Source organism: Stylophora pistillata, chromosome 1, assembly GCF_964205215.1.
Source record: "Stylophora pistillata chromosome 1, jaStyPist1.2, whole genome shotgun sequence".
NCBI classification, from domain to species: domain Eukaryota; kingdom Metazoa; phylum Cnidaria; class Anthozoa; order Scleractinia; family Pocilloporidae; genus Stylophora; species Stylophora pistillata.
Window position 1 is genome coordinate 39341253 of NC_142519.1, and position 25598 is coordinate 39366850.

At 37.5% G+C, this 25598-nt stretch overlaps 2 protein-coding genes and 1 pseudogene across 3 annotated transcripts in view; 2 read left to right on the forward strand and 1 right to left on the reverse strand.

Moving 5' to 3' along the window:
* Positions 1 to 25598, forward strand: part of LOC111346380 (uncharacterized) — an 87885-nt gene that overhangs the window by 56564 nt on the left and 5723 nt on the right. The window contains exons 14-18 of the mRNA XM_088747485.1: positions 21762 to 21836; positions 22126 to 22197; positions 22391 to 23411; positions 23602 to 23680; positions 24003 to 24041. Of these exons, the coding sequence (XP_088603611.1) occupies positions 21762 to 21836; positions 22126 to 22197; positions 22391 to 23411; positions 23602 to 23680; positions 24003 to 24041 (1286 nt within the window). The remainder of the gene's footprint in view (positions 1 to 21761; positions 21837 to 22125; positions 22198 to 22390; positions 23412 to 23601; positions 23681 to 24002; positions 24042 to 25598) is intronic.
* Positions 5109 to 12441, reverse strand: LOC148742452 (uncharacterized; annotated as a pseudogene). Its single transcript, XR_015999725.1, has 10 exons — positions 12288 to 12441; positions 11935 to 12142; positions 11390 to 11563; positions 11022 to 11147; positions 10529 to 10924; positions 10288 to 10349; positions 10032 to 10075; positions 9466 to 9719; positions 8120 to 8479; positions 5109 to 7831 (listed from the first exon to the last, which is right to left on the reverse strand). The product of XR_015999725.1 is annotated as an uncharacterized LOC148742452 (transcript).
* On the forward strand, positions 14765 to 21334 carry LOC148742453 (uncharacterized). The gene is made up of 10 exons (XM_088755829.1): positions 14765 to 14893; positions 15470 to 15905; positions 16007 to 16315; positions 16453 to 16538; positions 16809 to 16901; positions 16971 to 17329; positions 17645 to 17775; positions 17960 to 18093; positions 18214 to 18403; positions 19616 to 21334. The coding sequence occupies exons 1-10, from the start codon at positions 14858 to 14860 to the stop codon at positions 19765 to 19767; spliced, it is 1926 nt and encodes a 641-aa protein (XP_088611955.1). The 5' UTR covers positions 14765 to 14857; the 3' UTR covers positions 19768 to 21334.

Below are 25598 nucleotides of genomic sequence, written 5' to 3' on the forward strand. Positions count from 1 at the left end.
TTTTAAGACTTTGAGTGTTGGTCCGGCCGGGGCTCGAACCATCGACCTCGACCTCCCGCACACCAGTCTAGCGCTCTAACCAATTGAGCTAACCGGGAGGCGGTTGACGCTCCGACGAAGGGCTGACGCTCCGACGAAGGACGACGCTCCGACGAAGGGCTGACGCTCCGACGAAGGGCTAACGCTCCGACGAAGGGCTGACGCTCCGACGAAGGGCTGACGCTCCGACGAAGGGCTGACGCTTCGACGAAGGGCTGACGCTCGAAACGTCAGCTTTTGTAATCGTTACGGTGGCCAATTTACGACTTCAACCTTGTTGATATATCCAAACTTTTAAATGCGCTCGTGCACGATGCAAAACGTGTCCTTTCATTCACGACACTGATAAAATATCGGGACCTAACTGATCCATTAAGATCATCGATCACTTCACGTGCACCTCCGCCAATGTGATCTATTGCATAACTTGCACTTATTGCAAAATGATATACATCGGCGAAACAGGCAGAAGACTAGGTGACCGATTCCGAGAACACCTTCGAAACGTGGAAAAGAATGGCAAGGACACATCGAAACCAGTCGCTAGACATTTCAATTTACCTAATCATTCTAAGCGACATATGGCAATCTGCGGTCTCTAATTACGCTGAGGTAGCACGGAAAGCCGTAAAAATCTTGAGCAAAAGCTCATCTTTCAAACCGGCAGTCTAAATCCCACAGGGATCAACGAACGCTTTTCATTCTACTAAGTTATTATTGTTTTTCTCCTTGCCATGTTCCCACCAATAACGTAGCTCCATTCTCTGCCTTTTAAAAGCACACACAACCCACAATTCCTCTATTCGCTCCGACTCGAAACGTCAGCTTTTGTAATCGTCACGGTGGCCAATTTACCACTTTAACTTTGTTGATATATCCAAGTTATTTTGATATGAGTTTGGTGGAATAAACGTTTAATATTGGAAACAAAAGAAGTAGAAATGATAAACTTACCGTTTGTAGAGTTGTTTTCCTGGGCTTTTTAAATTCATAGAAATTTCGCTTTTTGGCGAAGTCGGCGAGATAAAAGATTACACTGACTTTGTTTGTCACTTGCAGTCATGATCAGTGGTAATAATGAATGCTTGAATGATATAAATAACATCTTCAAATTACTTACAGTACAGTAGAAGTTGTTTTTGTTTTCTCCGAAAGCATTCGTTTTGTAAAAATGAGTAGATATGGTTTTCACTGCGTGAGTTATGTGTCACGCAATTGTCAGATCTATATTCCTGTTACGCAAGTGGTTTGAAATTTTTCAAATCGAAAAGTTGCAGGAAATTTTTTATCTGAGATCCAAATAGGAGGAATGAGATCTGAGGAAGCTTCTTCGCTTTTTGTCTAAAAATATTGACTGGCACTTTGCATTTAGTATTTTCTATGGAAGCCGAAAAGGGACAATCCAAAAATATTTTTCAAATCCCGAAAAATATTTCAAATGGCAATATTTATTTTAAACTCACTGTCGGAAAGTTTGACAAATCCAAAGATATTTTGCAAATCCAAAAAAGTTTTTAGAAATCCAAAACATTTTTTCAAAATGCGAAAATATTTTGCGAATCCAAAAAAATTTTTTGAAATCCGAAAAACTTTTTCAAAATCCGAAAATATTTTGCAAATCCAAAAAGATATTTTGAAATCCAAAAAAATTTTGTGTTAAATGGGAACACTAAGAACTGTAGTACGATCGAATCAGCACGCGTAGCGCAAGCTAAAAGCAATCAAGACAACTTAACGATCGAGACAGTGAAAAAAATAGCTGTACATCTACAAAGGCGAACGATTAAAAAAAGACGCAGTCCCTGATGTGCGTACTCATTTTAAACAAACTGAGACATTTCTGTATACACACTATAGTTCCTGTCACCCACAAGGAGTTAAAAGAGACTTCATAAAAAGGGAGACCCCTAGACTTCTAAGAACAAACTCCTCTCAAACAATATTTGAGGAGAAAATTACAAATGAGGCGCATTTGCTAAAGAGAGGCTACCGAGAAGACCTCATTAGCACAACCCTCTCAAAAGTGAATCAAAAAACAGGAAATTAGCTCATCAACAGAAACAAAAGACGAACCAACGAATCTTGCCTTTTGTGTTACACAATACCAACCATCAGTGCCAAACCTGAAGCAAATTCTCATGAGACACTGGTATTTAATAGAAACACAACCACTACTCAACGAAATATACAAAAATCCGTTTCTCGTATCTTACTAAAGAGGACGGTCGCCCAAAGACATACTCAATGGGGCCAAACTTTGAATAGGCTACTCTAAACACGCGCTGGGGAGTCGTGGAGGCCTGTCAGCCCCATTTTACAACAATTTCTCGTCGAACTATTTCCCGAACAGTGTGTTTTCAATGAAGGTGGTTTCTTTTTAACCCATAGTGACGTAGGCTTCTCTTCAAAGTCCTCACGTTCATTGAAATCCCATGGTATTCTGCCAGAAAGTGAACAATGGTCTCGTAACGAAATCCCTTATTAAAGTAATGTTCTATAGCCAATCTTTCGTCTCCCGAGCTGGACAACACACTTTCCTCTTCACGCCATTTTAGTGTTCCACAACAACGGCAGAATGTTTCATTGTTCCCACATTCTTTTCCACATTTTTGACAGAACATGTTCTATCCTCGTTCCTTCGCCATTTTGTATGCGGGATATGGTAAGAAAACTCTGGGTGACTGCTGGCGCAAATAGCACGTGACAAAATATTTTTTTGGATTTGCAGAATATTTTCGGATTTTGAAAAAAATCTTTTTGGATTCGCAAAATATTTTCGGATTTTGGAAAAATTTTTTTGGATTTCTAAATATGTTTTTGGATTTGCAAAATATCTTTGGATTTGTCAGACTTTTCGACAGTGAGTTTAAAAGAAATATAGCGATTTGAAATATTTTTCGGGATTTGAAAAACATTTTTGGATTGTCCCTTTTTGGCTTCCGTAAATTTTCCCCTCGAGTCCATCCAAGACCAAGTCTTGAGCGATGAATTGGGCAATATTGTTTATGCATCAGCATCGTTGGGTCATTGGAAAACAGCTGCTGGACTCAATATCAAGTCATACTCGGTGAACACACCAGTGAATGAAAAATGATCTGAGCCAAGTGCCCTGCTATTTCCTTGTCACACGACAGTAAAGGTACTATCTGCCTAGCCCCTTTCCTGTCTTTTGGATTGTAGCCACAATCATCCACAGCAAGAGATTCAAATGAACAAAAAATTTCCATTCAAAATATTTAGTCTCGGCTGTTTACTTGTTGCGCACTAAGTTTATCAGATGTTATTATATGGCTGTGTCTCACAAGGACTGGGAACTACCGAACTCACGAATTTGATTGGCTGATATCAATATTGAACGGCGGTCTAGATTTTCCCATCTAGACCGGCATCTGGCCGGTCTTAAAAAAAAAAGGAAAGGTACAAAGGATATAAAAAATTGGCATGTAAGACACAGCCATATAATAAACATCTTATTAACCGAGCTAGGTCGGTCTGTATGGGAGAATCTTGACCTCGGTCAAGATTTTCCCATACAGTTCTCCCGCTCGGTTGATAAGAACTAAAAATGAACTGTGACGTTACGTTCTATTACTAATTGCCTATAAGTAGTAACAAGTTTAAAAAAATATGAATTTTTATCCGAACACAAAACCTCTCATTCCTTCTATTTGGATTTCATACAAAAAATTTTCTGCAACTTTTCGATTTAAGAAATTTAAAACCACTTGCCTAATAGGAATATAGATCTGACAATTGCGTAACATAAGTCACGCAGTTTCAACCATTGTCCACTCATTTCTACAAAGTAAATGCTTTCGGAGAGAAAAAAAACAACTTCTCTCATATTGCAAGTACTTTGAATACGATATTTATATCATTCAAGCCTTCATTATTACCATAGTCTCCCTCGCAGCCATTTTTTCGGATGTCACGCAACGCTCCCCTAAGACTATTATTACCACTGACTGCAAATGATAAACAAAGTCTGTCTGTTCTTCTATGTCGCCGACTTCGCCGAAGAGCGAAATTTCTATGAGTTTAAGGCCCTCGTATGCATAGCAGCCTAAAATCACCAGAAAAATATCTCTACAAACGGCGAGTTTATCATTTCTACCTCTCTTGTTTCAAATATTAAACTTTTATTTCACTTAGAACATATAAAAATAATTTTTTGAAGCTATCCTACACACGGCACTTAAGTAAATAGATAGAAAAATCCGTATTGTATTTCAAATTTAAATATTGATTCTACTATTTGTGAAAACGTAGGGGAGACATTGTTCTAAGAGTCTCTGGAATAAGTAAGTTTTTCACTGCTTTTACTAGTACAAACAAGGCCTCCAGTAATGGGCTAAATTCGACCTTAGAACGACGCTAATTATGCGTAAATTGAGTTTTTTCTCAATTTTCTCAAGAACAAAGAATTTTTCAACAAACTACGTATGTCTTGGTAATTTGGTAAAATCAACTAAGTTGAAATTGTAAATTGGCCACTGTAAAGAGTTAAGAAGCTGACGTTTCGAGCGTTAGCCCTTCGTTAGCCCTTACCCCTTTATATATGTCTTGGTTTGTTTTAACTATAGGCCTACCTAACACTAGAATATGAGCCGATTCGATTTTTTGACTGTTGTCTGTGAATGTTTGACTCTTCGCGACAACCTCTGTTAAGCAGCTAGTAGTGAAAATGACGACTGAAAAAAAAACTCAGGCCTGTATTGGATTCCAACTCATGACCTCTGGGATACCGGACTGCACTGGTTAACTGGCATCGCAATGGTCATGGGTTCGAGTCCCGTACAGGCCTGAATTTTTTTTAGGCCTCATCTTCCCTATTCCTTATATCATTTTCCCTATTCCTTATCATTTTCCCTATTCCTTATGTAGTGTTCGTCACAGCGAAGATAGCTCTCATACTCAGTAATAACACGTAATTTTTTAAGTGCAGATTTTCTGAAGTAAAGAAAATTTGGTAAAAATCACAGTCAAAGAGATGCTTCTTTGCCACTTCAGTATATGTTGGGTAACATGTACTCTACAATGTATCTTTCTTACCAGGACACTCAACTATGTGGAAGAAAAAAAGTTTAATAGTCTATAAAAGCCACTCCACAGTTGAATTCATTACAACTTTTACAACAAAAACAGACTTTCTTTTGAGAACTCAGTATTTACTGAAATTTATACATACGTGCTTTAGATATACCAAGTAGGATATGGCATATCTGAAAGCGATTTTTCTAAGAATCTTTTTTACAAATGTATATGCAGACATTACCATAGAGATGATAATCCAAAGGGACTTTAAAAATCATATGCATGTTACATTATACCAGGACACTTAATAAGCAAATCTCTTGAAATTTCCATGCACATTTCAGGATCGATTATAACGTTACTGAATTTACCGTGTCAATGGAAGATCTATGGAAATTTCCATAGACATGTCAGGGCCAATTATAACTGTGCATCTTAAATTTTGCTGTGTTATTGGAAGGTCTATGGAAATTTCATCTTACATTATACCATTTTAACGGAAGGTCTATGGAAATTTCCATGCACATGTCTAGATCAATTATAGCTGAACATCTTACATTATACCATTTTATGGAAGGTCTATGGAAATTTCCATGCACATGTCTAGATCGATTATAGCTGAACATCTTGCATTATACCATGTTAATGGAAGGTCTATGGAAATTTCATCTTACATTATACCATTTTAATGGAAGATCTATGGAAATTTCCATGCACATGTCTAGACCAATTAAAGCTGAACATCTTACATCATATACCATGTTAATTAATGGAAGGTCTATGGAAATTTCCATTCACATGTCTATATCAATTATAGCTGAACATTATTCTTACATTATACCATGTTAATGGAAGGTCTATGGAAATTTCCATGCATACGTCTAGATCAATAATAGCTGAACATCTTACATTATACCATGTTAATGGAAGGTCTATGGAAATTTCCATGCACATGTCTAGATCGATTATAGCTGAACATCTTACATTATACCATGTTAATGGAAGGTCTATGAAAATTTCCATGCACATGTCTAGATCGATTATAGCTGATCATCTTACATTATACCATGTTCATGGAAGGTCTATGGAAATTTCCATGCACATGTCTAGATCAATTATAGCTGAACATGTTACATCATACCATTTTAATGGAAGGTCTATGGAAACTTCCATGCACATGTCTAGATCGATTATAGCTGAACATCTTACAGTATACCATGTTAATGGAAGGTCTATGTAAATTTTATCTTACATTATACCATTTTAATGGAAGGTCTATGGAAATTTCCATGCACATGTCTAGATCAATTAAAGCTGAACATCTTATATTATATACCGTCTTTAAATGGAAGGTCTATGGAAATTTCCATGCACATGTCTAGATAAATTGTAGCTGAACATCTTACATTATACCATTTTAATGGAAGGTCTATGGAAATTTCATCTTACATTATACCATTTTAATGGAAGGTCTATGAAAATTTCCATGCATATGTCTAGATCAATCAAAGCTGAACATCTTACATTATATACCAATATGTTAATGGATGGTCTACGGAAATTTCCATGCACATGTCTAGATCAATTATAGCTGAACATCTTACATTATACCATTTTAATGGTAGGTCTAGGGAAATTTCATCTTACATTATACCATTTTAATGGAAGGTCTATGGAAATTTCCATGCTCATGTCTAGATCAATTAAAGCTGAACATCTTACATTATATACCATGTTAATGGAAGGTCTATGGAAATTTCCATGCACATGTCTAGATCAATTATAGCTGAACATGTTACATTATACCATTTTAATGGAAGGTCTATGGAAATTTCCATGCATATGTCTAGATCATTAATAGCTGAACATCTTACATTATACCATGTTAATGGAAGGTCTATGGAAATTTCCATGCACATGTCTAGATCAATTAAAGCTGAACATCTTACATTATATACCATGTTAATGGAAGGTCTATGGAAATTTCCATGCACATGTCTAGATCAATTATAGCTGAACATGTTACATTATACCATTTTAATGGAAGGTCTATGGAAATTTCCATGCATACGTCTAGATCATTAATAGCTGAACATCTCACATTATACCATGTTAATGGAAGGTTTATGGAAATTTCCATGCACATGTCTAGATCAATTATAGCTGAACATCTTACATTATACCATTTTAATGGAAGGTCTATGGAAATTTCCATGCACATGTTTAGATCAATTATAGCTGTAAATCTTCCATTATACCATGTAAATGGGAGGTCTATGGAAATTTCGATGTACATGTTTAGATTGATTATAGCTGAAAATCTTAAATTTTACCATGTTGATGGAAGATCTATGGGAATTTCCATGTACTTCTGGATCAATTAAAGAACCTAGATATACATGCATACTCAATCATGCATTTCACCTTTTTTTAACTCTTTGTATCTCCTTCTTAAGTACTGGACAGACTCCTTTCTTAGTTTATCATTCTCGTCTAATTCGATGTCAAAATAGATTATACTTTCTTTAGGAATTTCGCTGGAAGTCCATCCAGGCCATGATACCCACTTTCCTTTGTAAGTACCTTTTAGCCACTCCACAGTGAACGAAGAGTTAGTGACTTCCTTTACCTTTGCCAAATGGGGAGGTTTGTAGTTTCCCTCAAGATTAACTGCAACAATGCAACCTGGCAGAACTCCTTCAAAGTTATCTACCTCGGTGACCACAGCTCTCTGCCTCCTATAAGCTCCACTGTACACCTGAAATTGTAATAAATTGAGTCAATTGTGAAAGCCATAATTGATAGGCATTTTAGTGTGTGTGCGTGTGCGTGTGTGTGTGTGCGTGCGTGTATGTGTGTGTGGTCACCTAAAGGAAAATTCAGCTGTGGCTGAGTCAGCATCTGAATAAAACACATGATGGAAAGGTTTGGTGGGCACGTACACCAAAAGGCTTTGGCCAACTTAAAATAGCTACAAGTTTGCATGAGTAGGAGGCTTAATTGAGTTGAGCACACATTGTATGTCTTAATTTTGAGCATAAATCACCTCTCGCACAGGAGCAACTTGAGTTCTGACCATATCATCCACATCCTCAGGGACACCTTCAGGTTTTTGCCCCAAAAAACCCACACTATTCCCAGCAGCCTCCAATTGTTTTTGTCTTTCTTTAACTCTTTCCTTATTTGCAATGATTTCTTTCAATGGCCAAGCAACTGTCCTTTCTGGCGGATGCCATCTGGTATTTTCAGGGTCAAGTAGTGATGCCCAATCTTCTTTATGTTGTTCCAGAAACAATCTTGATCTGAAATACTTTTCAATGTCTGATCTGAGCCGCTGAAGCTCAAGCTTCTCTGTATCTGGAGCAACATAATCTGGTGGGACATCTACACTTATTTCTGCATCAGCCTGACATAAATAATAAAAATTCAATCATTAAAAAAACTGTAGCAAAAACACTTATGTATATAAGAACGATCCTTCGCAGTAAAGCACTATTTGAGCAATAGTGGAAATCAGACCTGAAAAAAATTTCAGGCCTGTACGGGATTTGAACCACTGACCTCTGCGATACTAGTGCAGCGCTCTACCAATTGAGCTAACAAGCCAACTGGGAGCAGGCCATCAAATTAATTCGATATAAACCCGTAGATGATAAATCGAACAACAACAAACATATGAAACATATGAGTGAACTGCGGTTATGAGACGTATATAAGAACGATCCTTCGCAGTAAAGCACTATTTGAGCAATAGTGGAAATCAGACCTGAAAAAAATTTCAGGTTTATATCGAATTAATTTGATGGCCTGCTCCCAGTTGGCTTGTTAGCTCAATTGGTAGAGCGCTGCACTAGTATCGCAGAGGTCAGTGGTTGGAATCCCGTACAGGCCTGGAATTTTTTTCAGGTCTGATTTCCACTATTGCTCAAATAGTGCTTTACTGCGAAGGATCGTTCTTATATACGTCTCATAACCGCAGTTCACTCATATGTTTCATATGTTTGTTGTTGTTAAAAACACTTATCCCGGAAATTTCATATTGGAAGGACATGAATGAGACTAGAGAATGAGATCAGACCTAAACAATAAATAAGCTTCTAATTAGTAACTTCATTACAATAATACCATCAAGCTGTAACAGAGATCAGTTTGCCATTTTTCTAATAGCACTTGTCATTGTTACTAATATTATTATTATTATTATTACTATTATTATTATTGGTCAAGCATAATGCTAAGAATTAAAATGTAAGATAATCATACTCCAGCTGAACAAAACAGGTATTATCTTCAGTGTATAAACTGAGTATAATTATCACTCGAAAGTATTGTTGGGATTTTTTGTTTTTATTTATTCCGGCTCCATAATGCACATCAGATATTTTCACTCACTTTCACTATAGTTAACCACTGTTCTGGATCAGGGTCTACTGGTTTCCAGTTTTCCTTTTTGTCACTCCCCCAGTTCTTGTACTGCATAACGACTTTTCCTGAAGGAGCTTTTGTAAATTTAAAAGCATGAGGATTTGAGATGTTGTGGAGCACAGTTGAAAAGGGCGACATCCACTCCTTCACAGCAAAAACATGTTCAACCTCTACAGCCTTTGGAGTTGGGGTGTAACAACTCTCAAAGGAGGTCATAAGCTCTACCAATTAACCAGAGACAACATTTTAAGATATTGTATCCATCCATATTATACTGTCAGGAGAGGATAAACATAAATCAATTGAAGGCTTAAAATATAATTGTATAAACATGGCCATGACTCAATAATTATACCAATCTACTCTTCTGCAGATATTTTGATTCTTTTCATTTTGTTTGTTAATTGGATAACACCAGCTTACATATCAGGTATACATGTCAAATATGGCAGGTGGTCAAATTATAAAAGATTAATTCCTAACAGTCATTTTCCAAGCTAAAAGTTCACTGATTGCATTCTTCCTAACAGTACCTTTAAAAGTTCTTGTGTCCTTCTTTACCAGAAATTCAGAAAGCCTGTAAGACACAATTTAATATGACTATCAGTTAACAACAACAAATGTGCAAAATTAGAATTTTGAAGCTGGCAATTATAAGTATCATCCCAGCAGTGAAACTTTGACTAAGTATTCGGCAGCATTAACAAGATGGTTTTGCAATGTAACTATTCTCAAAGATAGTTTCCCTCTCAACTTAATTCAATGAAAATGAAATTCTCAGATTCTTACTTGTTAAACATCTGGTCAACAGCTTCATGAGTGTGACCAACCATTAAGAAATTTAGTTTTACCTGTAAAGACAAAAATTGGATTTGAGGGAATTTTTGTTCATGATCACTGCCATCCCCACCCCATAGTGTCAGTAGATTGTTGCAAATCATTAAATACAAACTATTAGGATGAACTATATTTCATTTAAGTGTATCACTTTTCAAACTTCATTTCCTTATGAGCAGCGGGTACAACATACCTTAACAAAAATGTCAAGCTTCACAAGAAGGGCTAAAAAGTTGAGAACAAACTGATTTTTATTCTCTCTCCAACAGTTGTCCATTTGAAGGTACAAGGTATCAGGCAAGTCTTCTCCCATGCTTTGCAATTCCAGGAGTAATATGTTAATGGTGAGATTTGCATCATGGGGATATTGAAATAGGTCAAAATAACCTTTAGGCTGCCTCCCATGGTTTAACACACCAGTCAAATGGGTCCGGAGTTTTCTTGCATTAGCATATGCATGTGCAATAACTACTAATCGTGGAAGGAGAAGTTTTGCCTGATCCATACCATCTTGTGCAATACATGCATATTTTTGTGGATACTTTTTAGCTTTGTCCCTGTGGTGGTAATACACTTTTCTCTCTCTTTCCTACAAAAAAAAAAAAAATGTTTCATTACAGATATTTCAGGAAACAGTTAACATTTAAAAACACAAGCAATGTGTCTCACTGAAATTAATTTAGCACTTACATTTGAAGATCATTGTGGAAATCAAAAAGTTTGTCCAAGTATTTCCGCACATCTTTATCTTGAGCTTTTCTCTTTTCCTCACCCAATACTGTGCAGTAATCACATCTTGTAAATCGGTTTACCTGCAGTAAACAACAGTTTCTTTGTACTGAAAATTGAAATGTCACAAGGAATCAATTTAATCTGAACCTTTAGAGATATTGCTTTGATGTAATGTATTGTTATTTTGCAGTCGGGGGTTATTGTAGTCAAAGTTGCATGAAAACTACATCTGATCCAGGGATTTAAAACAACAACTTAGTATATCGTCAATTATACATAACCATTCAAAACTAACACTACAAATTCAGGAACTTCATATCACCTTGGGTATTTTAACAAAAGGAAACACATCTCTCAAGAGATGACAAAAAGTACTGTAATGGATGACATCTTCATTCTCATCTTCCATATCAGCTTTCAAATAACCAAACATGATGGTTTTGTCCAGAAAGCTTGGAAGATGCAATGCTCCCGTGTCAGGCATCTTATCGCCAATCTATGTGAAACAAGAAGTTGTTGTAAAATTGTCGTTGTAAAGATTTATAGCACACAAACAAATCAGTTCAGGTTACTAGGATTTCTGTTAAACTATGGCTGAGTGCACTGAGGAGTTCAAAGTAATCAGTGCAATATATTGCGAGGGATACTTCTAGAAGTTTGCATTAAGACAGGCTCACATCTAAACAAAATGCCAAACGAAGTTCGTTTTATTGTCGTATTCTGTTTTTTTTTTCTTCTTTTTTAAGAAGTGGAGAGTGGAGACGCATAGGACTTAATTAGCCACCTTTGCCAGGTCTGTCTATGTACCATGGTTCAATGAAGAAGCAATCAATCTTAAGGCATTGCGTTAATCAGAGCATTCATTACCCTTTTGAAGAATGCTTCCATCCAAGTTTCGGCCATGAGTCTCTTGTGACTTAAGTTCTTGCTCCTTGATTTTTGCAAAACTCTCACACCAGCGTGAAAATTGCGAAACGTTTCACTTAAAGCTGCTGCGCTTAGTCCAAAAACCACGCGGTATGCTGTACTGCATACTTTGTATCCACTAAGATAATAAGGGATGCTTTGAAGGTCACTATAAGGAAACAAACATGAGGAATCACGATATAAAGAGATGGTTACAAATACGTTTTATCTAATTTAGTCTTATTAATGATTTAGACAATCTACGAGAAGAAACTTGTTGGTGAAACTAAAGGAAAACATAAGATGTACTGTACCTTTTATTTGGTTTGGCATGCATCCATAGCCAATCAAGTACGATCTGCCTTTTTTGCAGCGAGTTATTGCCCTGAAGATTCGTACGTATCATGCACATCTCTGCAAGATCCATGACTTCCAAGCATTTCTCAGCACAACATCCAGATTTTGTTGCTATAAATATAAAGAAACCCACAGAATGATGAATATCTCTGAATCCAATTGCTCAAATATCCTTCAAAATCACGAGCGCGCTCTTGGATCGTCTAAGAACCAGGCCGAGTAATCGCCTTCGTGCCTTAATTTTGCAGTAAATGACTGTCGATCGCAAACAACAAAACAGCGAACGGCGGAAACAAATCACCCAAGTTTCCTCTCTCTACCAAAACGTTTACCCTTCCCCACTTGTTCTGCTCTATATGGCATAGCCAGCAACGAAATAATGGCGGATTGGTTAGTTTTTTTTTTTTTTTTTTAAGTCGTTACGCTGTTCGCTGTTTTGGTGTTTACGTCCACTCTGTATTTCGAACCCAGTCTCTCTAGTAAACGACACTCAGGAATGCGGGACGATATGTCATTGGGAAGTTCGTGATACTTCCTTATCTAATTATCACAATTATCACTTCTTTGGTTAGAGCCTAGCCTAGCCTCACCTTCTTTCAAAGAAGCAGCAGGGCACTTCTCGCGATCGCAACCTCCAGGTTTTCTCACTTTACGAACTTTCCCTACGGCAGAAATTAAACGTGTCTCTTTGTTCACGAGGCAAGAAATTTCAACTTCTCCTTTTTTATTATTACCACATGCATAATTTGGTTAAGATGACAACTAAGAAGGTATGATGGAACTTTCTAAATTGCAGACAACTTGAATCTTTAACAGATATTTTTAAATCAGAACTTTAAATATGTTATATTATCAGGTCAGGCATTCCTTCCACCTTCCCCGTACATAGTAGAACTGAATAACAAAAATTACGTAAACTCGGCTCTTCATGTTACAATTCTTGTTAACATCAAAAAATTTATCAAAATACATCGAAATGCCTTTTTTATTGATCATCTAATTTCCCAATAGATGGTAGTTTATATATTAGGGCGTCAAGATTGTTCCAGTATCCTGGTTGCTGTATTATGGATTTGTGACGCTCCCCTTTGCAGTGCAAATCCAGCTCACTATCTAGTACGTGCTCTTCACAATGTTCACAATAAGCCTTTTTACTTGCTTTGTGTGCGCCGCCCAAAGCCCGTTTGGATTCCCGGTCTTCCTCTACGTCTAAAGTCGGAAACTTGTTAAATTCTTTGAAAATGGGGCAAAACCTCCTGGACTGATCTTCAACTTTGATAAAATGAGGTTTCAGTTCTCTAATTTTTGCGCGTTTCCGGCGTTGGGTTTTTGAGGTCAGTTCGTTCCTATCTCGTTTTTCACTTTGGATAAGTCGGAAAAATTCCCTTTTGGAATACACTGATATGTCGTTTTTTTCAGCGACGTCCACGATTTTACCATCATATGAAACAGTGGAGGGAAAATACCTGGAGGAGCTCTTAACTGCTCTTTGGCCTCGTGAATGGATATTGAATTGTACAGACGGTACAAGCTGGCAAGCAGTTTTCCGGCTTTTCACAACGAGATCTGTTACTTTGAGAACATCAAAGAATTCCTCTACTTTTCCGCCTAGATCAACTACAGTGTTTCTGAATTGAGAATTACTATCCTCAAACACAAAGAAAAACGTTCTGTTTTTGAAGTTAGGGAAGAGTTGATTAGAAATGTTACCTTCAAAGTTGCCGCTTCTCGCCTTGCTACCGCTGAAGCTTTCATTTTCAGAAAGGACCACATCGTTATCGTCCTCACAACCTGCATTGCTAGAAGTTTCTACTTCTTGCTCTTTAGAAGCTCTGTGCTCAGGCGAGAGTGGTGTTTCAGCTCTTGAAGAGTCTGACGATTCGTACCCGATCGAGGCTTCCCTTTTCCGTTTAGCAGGCGTGCTTGATAAGAGAGGTTGAAATACTTCCACGGCTGACTCTTCTATTCTCGTAGCTCCGCTCTCAAAGCTTTCTTCAGTTACTGATGTTTCTACCAAAGGCTCTTCGGCGAAACTTGAAAGAATCGAGAGTGACAGAGGCTCTTCTGCAACCGAACTAGAGTAATCCATATCCATAGCCGTTCATGTATTACTATTTCAGTTTGAAAAAACTAACGATTTCTTCGACAGCGTGGTTCGGCTGTCGGAAATTTCAAAACTCCTACGTCATCGGGCATACAAAAGAATTTCGAAAAGGGTGTGTATATCAACCAATAAACAAACGATACGGGCTCAAAATTGTCGTCGCACATTCTTCAGGGTTTATGCCGGTCAGCTATTTAACAAGCCAGGCTCAACAAATTCAGTTAGTCAAAAGATATGGCAACAACACGTAGTAGAGGGTCCTCACTACCTTACTCGAAAGATGGAAAAAGGGAAAAGCGGCACTATTCCGGCAGAAAGTGATATTTCACGAAAGCAGAAAACGGAGAGGTACGCACGCTGCATCATCACAATAAATCACCCATTCTAGCGCAGGATGGCACTGATCCTGGGTCTGTTGTTCACATGAAGCCCACGAGTGAAGATCTAAGGAAACTCAAGGTAAGTTCGTTTCGAGAATTCTGAAAATTTTAATCTTTAGTTACAAGAAAAGAGAATTTGCTCTGAGAAAGATCATGTTGAGTTTGTACGAGATGAAGATCCTTTTTTATCGTGCAATAGAAAAATAAGATCGAGGAGAATAAATGTTCTCGAGTCTGAGATTAGCTGCATTTAGTTTGGCTTCCAAAAGGTTTGCACTAAGTAAACTTGGCCTGTCTATAGCAATGGATTTCCCTCTTTCGGCGTTTAGCTTACTCTGACCATTCACTCTTAAGTTTTTACTACCTATATACCGTAATCAAAGAAAATAATTTTAGTTTAGCTGCTAGCTTACATGAAATTTCCCACAAAAATTTAAAGCGTTTCGGAATGCGAGCACAATAGCAATCAATGTGCAACACTTTTCAAAAATAGCGCAAGAAAGTTCCGTTTCTGGTCTTCGTTTCCGCCAAACGTGTTTGGATAAGCCGGCGATGCCGCATTTTCAATCGAATTTACTTTTCGCACCAACGTATTTCCTAAAAGATAGGGTAAAATGGTTTTATGATATTTCACAAGGCATTCATTGTTTCTTAGGTAAAATACAACTCGGAAAAAAGTCTTCTTCTGGACGTTACGTTCTTAAATCCCACCGACGACCTCAATAAACAGTTGTACCGAGAAATTTCTGACATTTCAAGATTTGGAGAACAAGTCAGAAAATTACTTGAAGTAGAATTCTTCCCCGTGTCAAGTTCTGGCAAACGACCTGCGAGTAGTTTCTCTGCCAGTGGCTGCGAGGAAAATCAAGCCAAAAAACGGCGAGATGAGAATGAATCAAACACTATTTCGGCACAACCAAGTGAACAATTTTCTCTTGGTGCTGAGACCTTGTCGATTACGGCGTCTACGTCGACAAACGTAAACGTGAGCGCCAGTGTCTCATCTGTATCCGGTGCATCTACATCTTCAAGCGAAAGTGGAGATGAGCCAGTAATGGATTCGTCACAGCAATGCTACGCCATATCTTTGCGTGAGTGATTATTGTAAAGCTTTCGTTTGGTGGGAATTCGAAATTGTTCATTACTGAATTTTTATGTATATTGGTTCCTAAAGTAGCTCATTTTTGTGCAGGGCCTCGAAAAGTTCTAGTATCGAGCTTAAAAGCCCCAAGGAAAGATTACACACTTCGGGATCTCGATGAAGTGTTTGTGAAATCCCTCGTGACCGAATTTAAGGATAATGAGGTCCCTTTTGGTCAAAAGCCATTGTTGGCGATAATCAAAGGCGTTTCAAGGCCAAACGAATTCAAAGAGGACAAGCTTGATTCATACGAGTTAGAGGTGATCGGTGGCAACCACCGAAGAGCGGCCATGCAGGCTATGCTAACGGAAGATCCGGAGAATATCAAGTATAAATACACGGAGGTCATTTTGTTTACAGGTTAGTAAGCCAGAGCTTTATCTCCGCACAGGAGATTTTGCTATCAAATACGAAGCAACACAATATCAACATTTTTCCGTCACGCTCTTTTGTAACACTTCTAAGTCCTGATCACGAAATTATGGATTATCTTATAGAAATGCCAAAAAAAGACGTGCTGAAACTTGCGTTCAAGCACAACCGGATGGACCGCTTCCATCATGAAATGACTTCTCAAGAAAAGGTACTAAGTTCTGCTCTTTCTAGAAATTTGTCTCATTTCATGTATGTTCTAGTCCTCTTGTGCGGTCTAGATACACAAGCAGAGAGAAAGTTACTTTTTGTCTTCGTAATATTTCTTGGGTACAATTTTTTAACGTTGTTGTCCCATTTTAATCAAATTGTTTTCTTGGGCTGTCTCGCTAAATACAAATGTAGTCCGTCAATTTGTAATAAAACCAGTATTAATGATATGGCTAAAGTGTAATGAATAATTTATGTCATATTTTTTAAGGTTAAGCTGTGCCATTCAATTTTAAGAGATGAGTTCAAGGGACAGAAGACAACTGAATGGAGAAACTACTGCAGTTCAGTTATTAATTCAAAGGTAAACTAATTAACTCATATTGATAAGGAATAAATGAAAAAAAGCATCCAACACTGCACTCTTTTGTAGGAGTCTCTTGAATTCATATATCTGCTTAGCGGATTCCAGGAGCCAGCCTTCTCCGCCTTAGAACAAGTGTTTCTGGCATATGAGAAATTTGAAATAAAGGACCAGACGAGCAGCGTCTCTCAGGCCAAAAAGTTGCTTTCCGGAGCGGTGCAACAGCCCAACATCGTTGCCTCAAAGTTCAAGTGCCTGAGGGGACTGGACACTGACCAGCTAGCGGAGCTGTTGGGGAATTTGGCGGATGGTAAACTGTCGTTTGCAGAATTAAAGGAAAGGGCAGTAGAGGTAAAAAACACAGCAGCTCTGAGGGCGGAATTCGTAAAGGAAGCTGGCTGTCGATCATGGAAGGAGGCGGAAGAGAGGTATTCATTCAATATAACAGTTTAACAACTTCGAAACTCAATTATTACCACTTTTGATTACACTTTTACTTAAACACAAAGTTTTGTTCATGTGTCCATGGCCATTGTGATAAAAAATTCTTACTTCGAAATGCATCTATCAATTTATGATCCATTTTCTGTACAATGGCCTTGTTTTAGAATAGTAATATAGTTCAAAAACACTAAGCTCAAAGCCACAAGATAAATTGCCAAGTACAGTTTTTTTATCATAATTTTTTTTATGGAGAGGAGTAATTGTGCTCTTACAGCTTTTTACTTTTCTTGGCATTAAAGGTTTCCCCATTTCACTGGACGCGATGTCCTTCAGCCGTTTATCAGCACTGTCAAAAAGGGGAAGGCAAGTGCCGAATTCATGGCACTCGTCGAAAGAGCCCTTCAAGCTGAAGTGGCAGAAGAAGACAACGGTATAGTTCCTACAACTAATAGAAGGCGATAATAGGTGCAAGGTATTTAGGAAATTTTGTCACTTTTGGTTAATTACCGTACCAACAGCTTAGAAATGACACAGAAGAATGTTTCTGCGTCGAAAGCAATCAATGCTATCACTTTAAACTGTACTTATATGGCTTCTTTTCCTCTTTCTTTCAGATCGCTCTATAATTTCGCGCATCAATGGGCAATTTTATTGCGCAATTTCTTCTGAGGATCATAATGTCTCTGCCGTATCACTGAAAGGAATTCCCTTTGGTGGTGCTGATCTAATCATTATACAGAAACAGAAAGTAAGCTCAGCGCTTGTTTTTTTTTTTTTTCTTTTTCTTAAATTCTCTTATAAAGATTCTTACATGCAAAGGAGGCTATTGTTGACTGCTTTTAATTTTTCAAATTTGACAACTTTCCAGAACTGGAGTGAGGAAAAATTAAAGTCTACTTTAAGGCAGATATGTGGCCTGAACACAAGGCTAAAGATGACTCACTACATCATTGTTGTAAGAGAAAGAGATGAATCCCTTAAACAAACCCTGGAGGAATGTACCCCGGGAGGGAAGGCTTACACATTGTATGTTGCCTGGAGTAGGATGTCCGCTAAAGGTAACATTTTCTTTGTTTTTGTCATTTGGTTTAGAAAATTTCCAATTTCCATTTAGTGTTAAGTCTTAATTTAGTGATAAATTAAACGACTCAGTGTGGCATGATAGTCTCTGAATGCTTAAATCTCTTGCAAACAGCTGGCCCTGGACTGACAGATGTCGTCGAAAAAAATTGTGTCATTATTGTTGGCACACCATCGAAAAGTGCCACAAATTGGTTTGTGGCTGAGAATGAGTTGGACCTCATGCAGCACATCATAAAGCTTTTTTTCGTGCCTCCAAGAGGGATTGTATTAGAGTTTGGGCACTCGTATACTCTGAGTAAGACACAATTATACAAACAAAATGTAGTAAAGTTGCACATTTTACAGACATTGAGTCCTTTATTTTCTGTGCCATAATACAGTTACGAAAATGGTTAATGGAAGTGAGACAAAATTGCTGACTTGCAGTAGCCTGCAGTCAAAACATCTTTAAACAATGCCAATAGCTGCAAAAGTCCTAGGTTCTATTAAACGCTCGATAGGCACCGCTAATGCAAATATTTTTTCTATGCTCTACAAATCTCTTGTACGGCCAATTTTGGAATATGTGGTACCTGTCTGGTGTCCTTACCTCGTCAAGGACATCCATGCTCTTGAGAATGTACAGCGAAGAGCTTCAAGACTTGCTTTAAATCAACGCAAAGGAGACATGTCCTACGAAGACCGATGCAAATTGCTAAAATGGCCTACTCTTTCTGAGCGTAGAACTTATCTATCTTTAATTGAGTGTTATAAAATTGTTTTTGGTTTTTACCATTTAGATTTTGGAACCTTTTTTGATTTTGCCACAACTAGATGTACGAGAGCAAATCATCAGTACAAACTTTACGTCAAACCAGCAAGACTTAATTGTTATAAACATTCGTTCTTCATTAGGATTGTTAAATTATGGAATGAATTACCAAGAAACATAGTGGAAGCTGATAATCTTCAGCATTTTAAATCTCAGCTTAAATTATATTTAAATATTTAATTATAACTAAGTATTTTATTTTCATTTAGACTTATTTTTTAGGGAGTTTTCACATAGGGATAACCTCTTAACTTCCTTTTCTGGAAGCATATTTTCCATTTCCTCTTAGTGTATACATAGTCTGCTTCTGGAATAAATAAAGTATGCATGTATGTATGTATGTATAACTTGTTTATCCCTTACTTTTATGTTTCAGTGAGTTCCTGCCTGAAACCGTCGGTTCAAAGGAACGTGAACTTATTATCCGTATATAATGACGAGAAGCCTGTTTCTGGTTTTAGGAAAGAAGCTGTCACACTGAGCCGTTCAGCATGCGAGGGATCAGGGTCCAAAGATAACGACGAGTAGAGAAATTGCTTTGCAAGACAATCGAACTGAATGTAGATTTATAATCCCTTCGCCGGAAAAATTGTTTGAGTGAAAGTTTCGAACAGATCAGTCAAGAGTCATTTCAATGAGGTTAACCGTTAGCCGTTAAAAAGCAAACAAATTTCGCCGCAAGGCAAAAAGATTGAAAAATTTTGACCGTTTGTCTTAAAAAAAGTCTAGCGGGAGATTTGTTTTCATTTGAACGCAATGGAAAGAAATTTGCCGTTAGCTGTAAAAACCATTACCCTATTGAGACACTTTTATCAAAGAACACACTTGAATAACAATTGAGTAAAGTTCTTGTACTTACTTCGTGACTGGGTATGACATGGAAATTTCCATGGACCTGCTTTTGACACGAGTCAGACGCTATTTTGAAAATCTGACTGAGTATTAAATGGAAATTGCCATAAACCTGTTTTGAAAAGGTATTTCGGACGCTAAATTTTTAGCAAATGAGTCAGTATTACTTATAAAATTCCATGCACCCATTTTGGGCTAAGAAAGTTTGAAATTATTATAGTTTTTTGCGTGTGAAAGAGTATTACACGGATATTTCCATGTACCCGCTTTGGTCAGGAATGTTTGATACTGTTTGTATACGTGGATAATAAGTATTACATGGAAATTTCCATGGATCATTTTGGTGAGGCACTATCCGGCACAATGAAATCGTAAAAGTATTTCATGGAAATTTCCTTTTACCTGTTTAAATTGGCTTAGAATGATTGATACTGTTTGTATACGTGAATAAGTATTACATGGAAAATTCTATGTACCCTTTTTGCCCAAGAACGTTTGAAATTGTTATTTTTTTTTTTTAACGTTAAATGGGTATTACATGGATATTTTTATGTACCTGTTTTGATTAAGAATGTTTGATACTGTTTTGTATCCGCGAGTACGTATTATCTGTACATGGAAAATTCCATGGACCCGTTTTGGCCAAAAGTGTTTGAAATTAATTTTTTTACGCGTAGATGGGTATTACATGGAAATTTCCATGTACCCGTTCAATTTTTTTTTTTTTTTTTTTACGTTTAAATGAGTATTACATGAATATTTTTATGTACCTGTTTTGATCAAGAATGTTCGATACTGTTTTGTGTACGCGAGTATTACATGTACATGGAAAATTCCATAGACCTGTTTTGGCCAAAAGTGTTTGAAAATATTTTTTTTTTATGCATAAATGGTTATTACATGGAAATTTGCTTGTACCCCTTTCAATTTTGTTTAACAATGATTGATACTGTTAAGTATACGTGAATGATTATTACATGGAAATTTCCATGGCCTTTTTGTGTGGCACAATTGTATTGAAATCATAAATAGTACTGACAAGTTTTCTTCTCTGAAAAAGAAATCGACATTTAAATGGTTTACTTAACCATTCGAGGGACATATGTGCCGCTGTTTGGGCGAGCTATCATAATATTAGGGTATCGTTCACCACTGATAACTGGGAAAGTAGACGCAAACATGCTCATTTTTTTACTGTTTAGTAACAAGTTGAAAGAAACCAATTAAACTTTTTTGAAATTGACTGAAACATATATAAATTTGGATGGCCGATTGAGTCACTGAAATTGTTGATTGAGCCGTGAGTCTTAGTTCATGGAGAGCCGCTCGGTGATGTTGGCGATTCTTTGCTATAACCTTAGTAAGTAGACCATGGTAAAGTTTAATTTTTTTCCAAATTTCTTACTTCAGAAAATCTGTACTTAAAAAATTACGTGTTTAATGGATAAGTTGCAATTTAAATGCGACTTACATAAACAATTATCTTTGGAAAAGTTTCCGTAATTTGAATGTAATTTTAAGTTGGTCATCGAGCAATAATTGCACAGTGAAGGTCATGAAAATACTTACGTGATATTATTGTACGACTTCATGGCCTCATGCACAATGAGGTTCTCTTCAATGCATGTTAATTGACGCTTTACGCTTTTAATTACTTTATCGTTCTGCAGGAGCTTTTATTCCAATAAGATCCGCACAGTGACCAACGAACAATTCAAAGATGTCGCCCCAACTATTCGATTCTTGTGAGTTTGACTAGACTGATAATATTCCAGGTGTGTTCAAACTAAACGAAAAGTTTGTTTCAAGTTCACAGGAGATAGGGATTGTAGGACTGAGTGCAACTTGCACGTGCTGAGAATTCTCGGATTAGCGCCCATGGGTGTAAGATTTCTAATGAGAATTGGACAGGAAAAAGGAAAAGAGAGAGCCAAAAAACTGCAAGTGGTTTAAACATGGGGTAATGGTAATGATATTATCATGAAATAGCGGGCAAAGTTTAACTGAATTACCTGAATTTGCTTTAATTTGCAGGTACTTCCATTACAACGAAATGCGAGAACTCCCAGAGGAATTTTTTTCCAACATGAAGAATCTAATAACTGCGTAAGTCAAGTGGAATATTCACGATGGTAGAAGTGGAACAATTGAAAAATTTCACTTGTCTGAAGACGATTATGCTACTCGTAGAATAATACAGCCACTCATTCATTTTCCTACTAGTACAGATCCTGTGACGAATGAAATTTCCGCTTTTTCTCTTTTTGTTACTCATTTCAACTCTGTTTATGAACCGTAGGACTGTAGACACCAACCTGATGTGTTGCCACTTGAGGAAGGTGGACGCAGATTGCGACTTTGCTTATGTCGACAGCTTTGCAAGTTGTGAAACGATGTTCAAAGATCGAGCTCCTAGGATTTGTCTCTGGGTTGTAGGAATCATGACATTGGTTGGTGCTGTGTTTGTGATCGTGTGGCGGTTGGTGTTTAAGGAAACAAAGGAGAAAAACAAGATACAGGCTATCCTGTTGATAAATTTGGCCTGGTCTGATGGACTGATGGGTGTGTACCTGATCATTATAGGTGTGATGGATGCCATTTGGGCAGGGCAGTATTTCTTGCATGACTATTATTGGCGTTCAAGTTTGCCATGTCAGATGACAGGTTCCCTTTCCGTATTGTCAAGCGAGGTGTCTTTGATGCTCATCTGCTTGCTCTCTGCCGACCGGCTTAAAAATATTCTGTACCCCTACAGCGGAAAGTCCCTTACAATTAAGGTTACGCACCTTCTGTGCGGCCTTATCTGGATTGTTGGCGGTATAATTGCGTTTATTCCCACGGTGGGCTTCGATTACTATGGTAGTCGCCAAATGGGTCATCATTTTTATGGCAGATCAGTTGTATGTCTCCCATTGCAGCTTTCTGCTGATAAGCCCTCAGGCTGGGAGTACTCTGTTGCCATGTTTGTTGGTCTAAACTTTTCCCTTGTGTTTTTCGTCATTGTGGCTTACTCAATGATAATCTTTAAGTCCTGCGCATCAAACCGGCGCCTGGCTAAGCAAGGAACAGAAAGAGAGAGGAAAATGAAAGCCAAGCAGAGGGCAGCCGATCTGAGGAGGGAGGCCTCGCTCGCCAAAAGAGTGTTCTTCATCGTTCTTACCGACTGTGTCTGCTGGCTGCCTATCGTGGTGATTGGAGTGAGGTCTCTCCTGGAAAAGTCCTTCCGTGTACGTGGTGACCTGGCAGTTTGGATCGCAGTCTTTGTTCTGCCGGTTAACTCTGCCATCAATCCCATTCTCTACACCTTTTCTACCCCACAGGTACACGAGGTCATTATTTGAACGGTTGAAAAATATATCTTCGGCGATTAAGTTTAATTTTGCCATTTCTATATTCATTCGCATTCGAGGGGAAATCAAAGACTCGAAGGTTTAATATGGGGAGTGGGGAGAAAGCAATGTGTACTGATTACAACTGCGTGTTTTTTTTTTTTTTTTTCGATGTATTAAGGTTCGAGGTGTCATCAATGCCAAACTCCGACCGTTGTGGGATTATCTGATAGAAAAACTCGGCCGAAATCAAAATGAAGGTAGCCTTTAACAATTTTAACTAATCTTTCGTCATTTTGTATAGTGTTATTCCCCGTTCTTTCATTTTTTGTTTCTGTTTCATGTTATAAAGCTACGTATAAAACAGTTCTAAGAACAGATATGCCGCGTGTTTATAAATCAAATTGACACATAAGTCAAGTGAATAAGAAATAGACAGGTATCTATATTTAATAACAAGCTTGTTTATTTCATGTTAACACTTAGTTAGACTCAGTCTCATTGATAAATATGACTACCTCATGAGTGAACAATATGTTTGTTGCTGACGTTTTTGTGGCTTGTGTTATTATTTTGTGCCAGCTAAAGACCAGGGAATGGAAATGAGAGTTATCGAAGAAGGTACGCACTCAATTCACTTCTCTACAGACTGCAACAAATTTGAGAATGCAACATCTGGCATTCAAAAACCAAGAACAGAACAGAATGATCAAAGAACAATGAGGAATTTATGTAGCTGAAAAAGTTCCAGCTGACGTTTTTTTCCAATTTTTTATATTCTAAGGAAGGTGTAAAAAGAAATTTGACCTTTAGCTTGAAGTTTACAGCCATCCATATTTTGAACCACTTTAATGACTGCAATTTTCCGTTGTACATGTATAGTAAGTTTGAATCTAATTTAATTGATTCTTGGTATGATCTAGAGAAGAAAATATCCATAGACAAAGTCACCATTGACAATATTTCTATTTTTATTACAAAAACAAATAGATTCCATATTACCGTGGGTTTATTCTGAAATTGCTCACTGAAAAGTGGGCTTCGAACATTACAGACACTCCGTTGCGTCCCGTATATCATCGTTGAACAGACGCATAGCAACATAGAGTTTACTTGTTTGTTCGACAGTTAAAATTCTAGAAATAATGGTTTTGATAAGGTATTAAGAGCAAATGTGGCCAAGAATCGCACACTTTCGCAATATCGTGGCAACAGCCAAAAAATCGATTCGGCTCATATTCTCAAGTTGGGTAGGCCTTACAGTGAAAGAAAGAACTGCATACTTCGTTTGGCTGAATATCAATTTATTTTCGAGAAAATCGATAATGACTGAATTCCACCAAACGCCGCTTTAGAAGCTCAACATTTTTTAGACGAATCTCGGAAAGTCGCGCCACGATGAAAAGTACCAAATCTTGTAAAACAACATCAAAACATATGTTGACAGCAATTTGAGTAGTTGTTGATTGTTTTGTATACACAAACTAATTGAGTTTATCCGACCTTCATCTAATTTGATTAAAAATAGACCAAGAGTAACCCGTTATTTAACTATGTGCTAAACAAAATTATCCACTGAAAATCTGGCTTTTGGAAGGTGAAGTGTAGTTCTTTTCAATCTTCGAAGGAGTTTTTGGGGAAATGTTTCAGTGCGATTTCATTAAATTTTAAAATTGGATGAAATGCGTTGATTTGACAGTGCCGTCAGTTAGTGGAAAATGTATACATACACACGCAAACCCGATTGTTTCGCATTTCACCACAGTTTTTTCAACATAATATTCATTCATCCTTCATGTTGCTGTATCACAATAGAGTATTGCAGTTCTGAAATTGTTGCATCGCTCTCACAATAGTGATATAACTCGGAAGAATAGTCAACACCTCCTGATAACAATTGTCTACGGGGTTTCTCTATACCCAATTCGTTGAAAAGGAGGCTGTAATTACTTCAAGAGATCATTGTTTAGATATAAGTCTTCAACCGAACCGCGAACCAAGCGGAATGTTGCCGAAATGCACTTTACCGCTTTTAGAGAGACTGCCTCTCAATGATGTTTAGAACAAGGGAGACGTGCTGAAATGGACACCTGGCTGTGTTCAAACGCTCTGAACAAAATCTCGTTCCTCTGAATTTCTGATCTGGATGAGTTTACGGAGAGTTATCTAGTTATTTTA

Excerpts from the sequence above, each read along its gene's own strand:
- LOC148742453 (XM_088755829.1), top strand. The coding sequence starts at position 14,858 with ATGAAGCCCACGAGTGAAGATCTAAGGAAACTCAAG. Across the intron at positions 16,902-16,970 it reads GTTCAGTTATTAATTCAAAG|GAGTCTCTTGAATTCATATA; the intron begins GTAAACTAATTA and ends ACTCTTTTGTAG. Across the intron at positions 17,330-17,644 it reads TGGAAGGAGGCGGAAGAGAG|GTTTCCCCATTTCACTGGAC; the intron begins GTATTCATTCAA and ends TTGGCATTAAAG.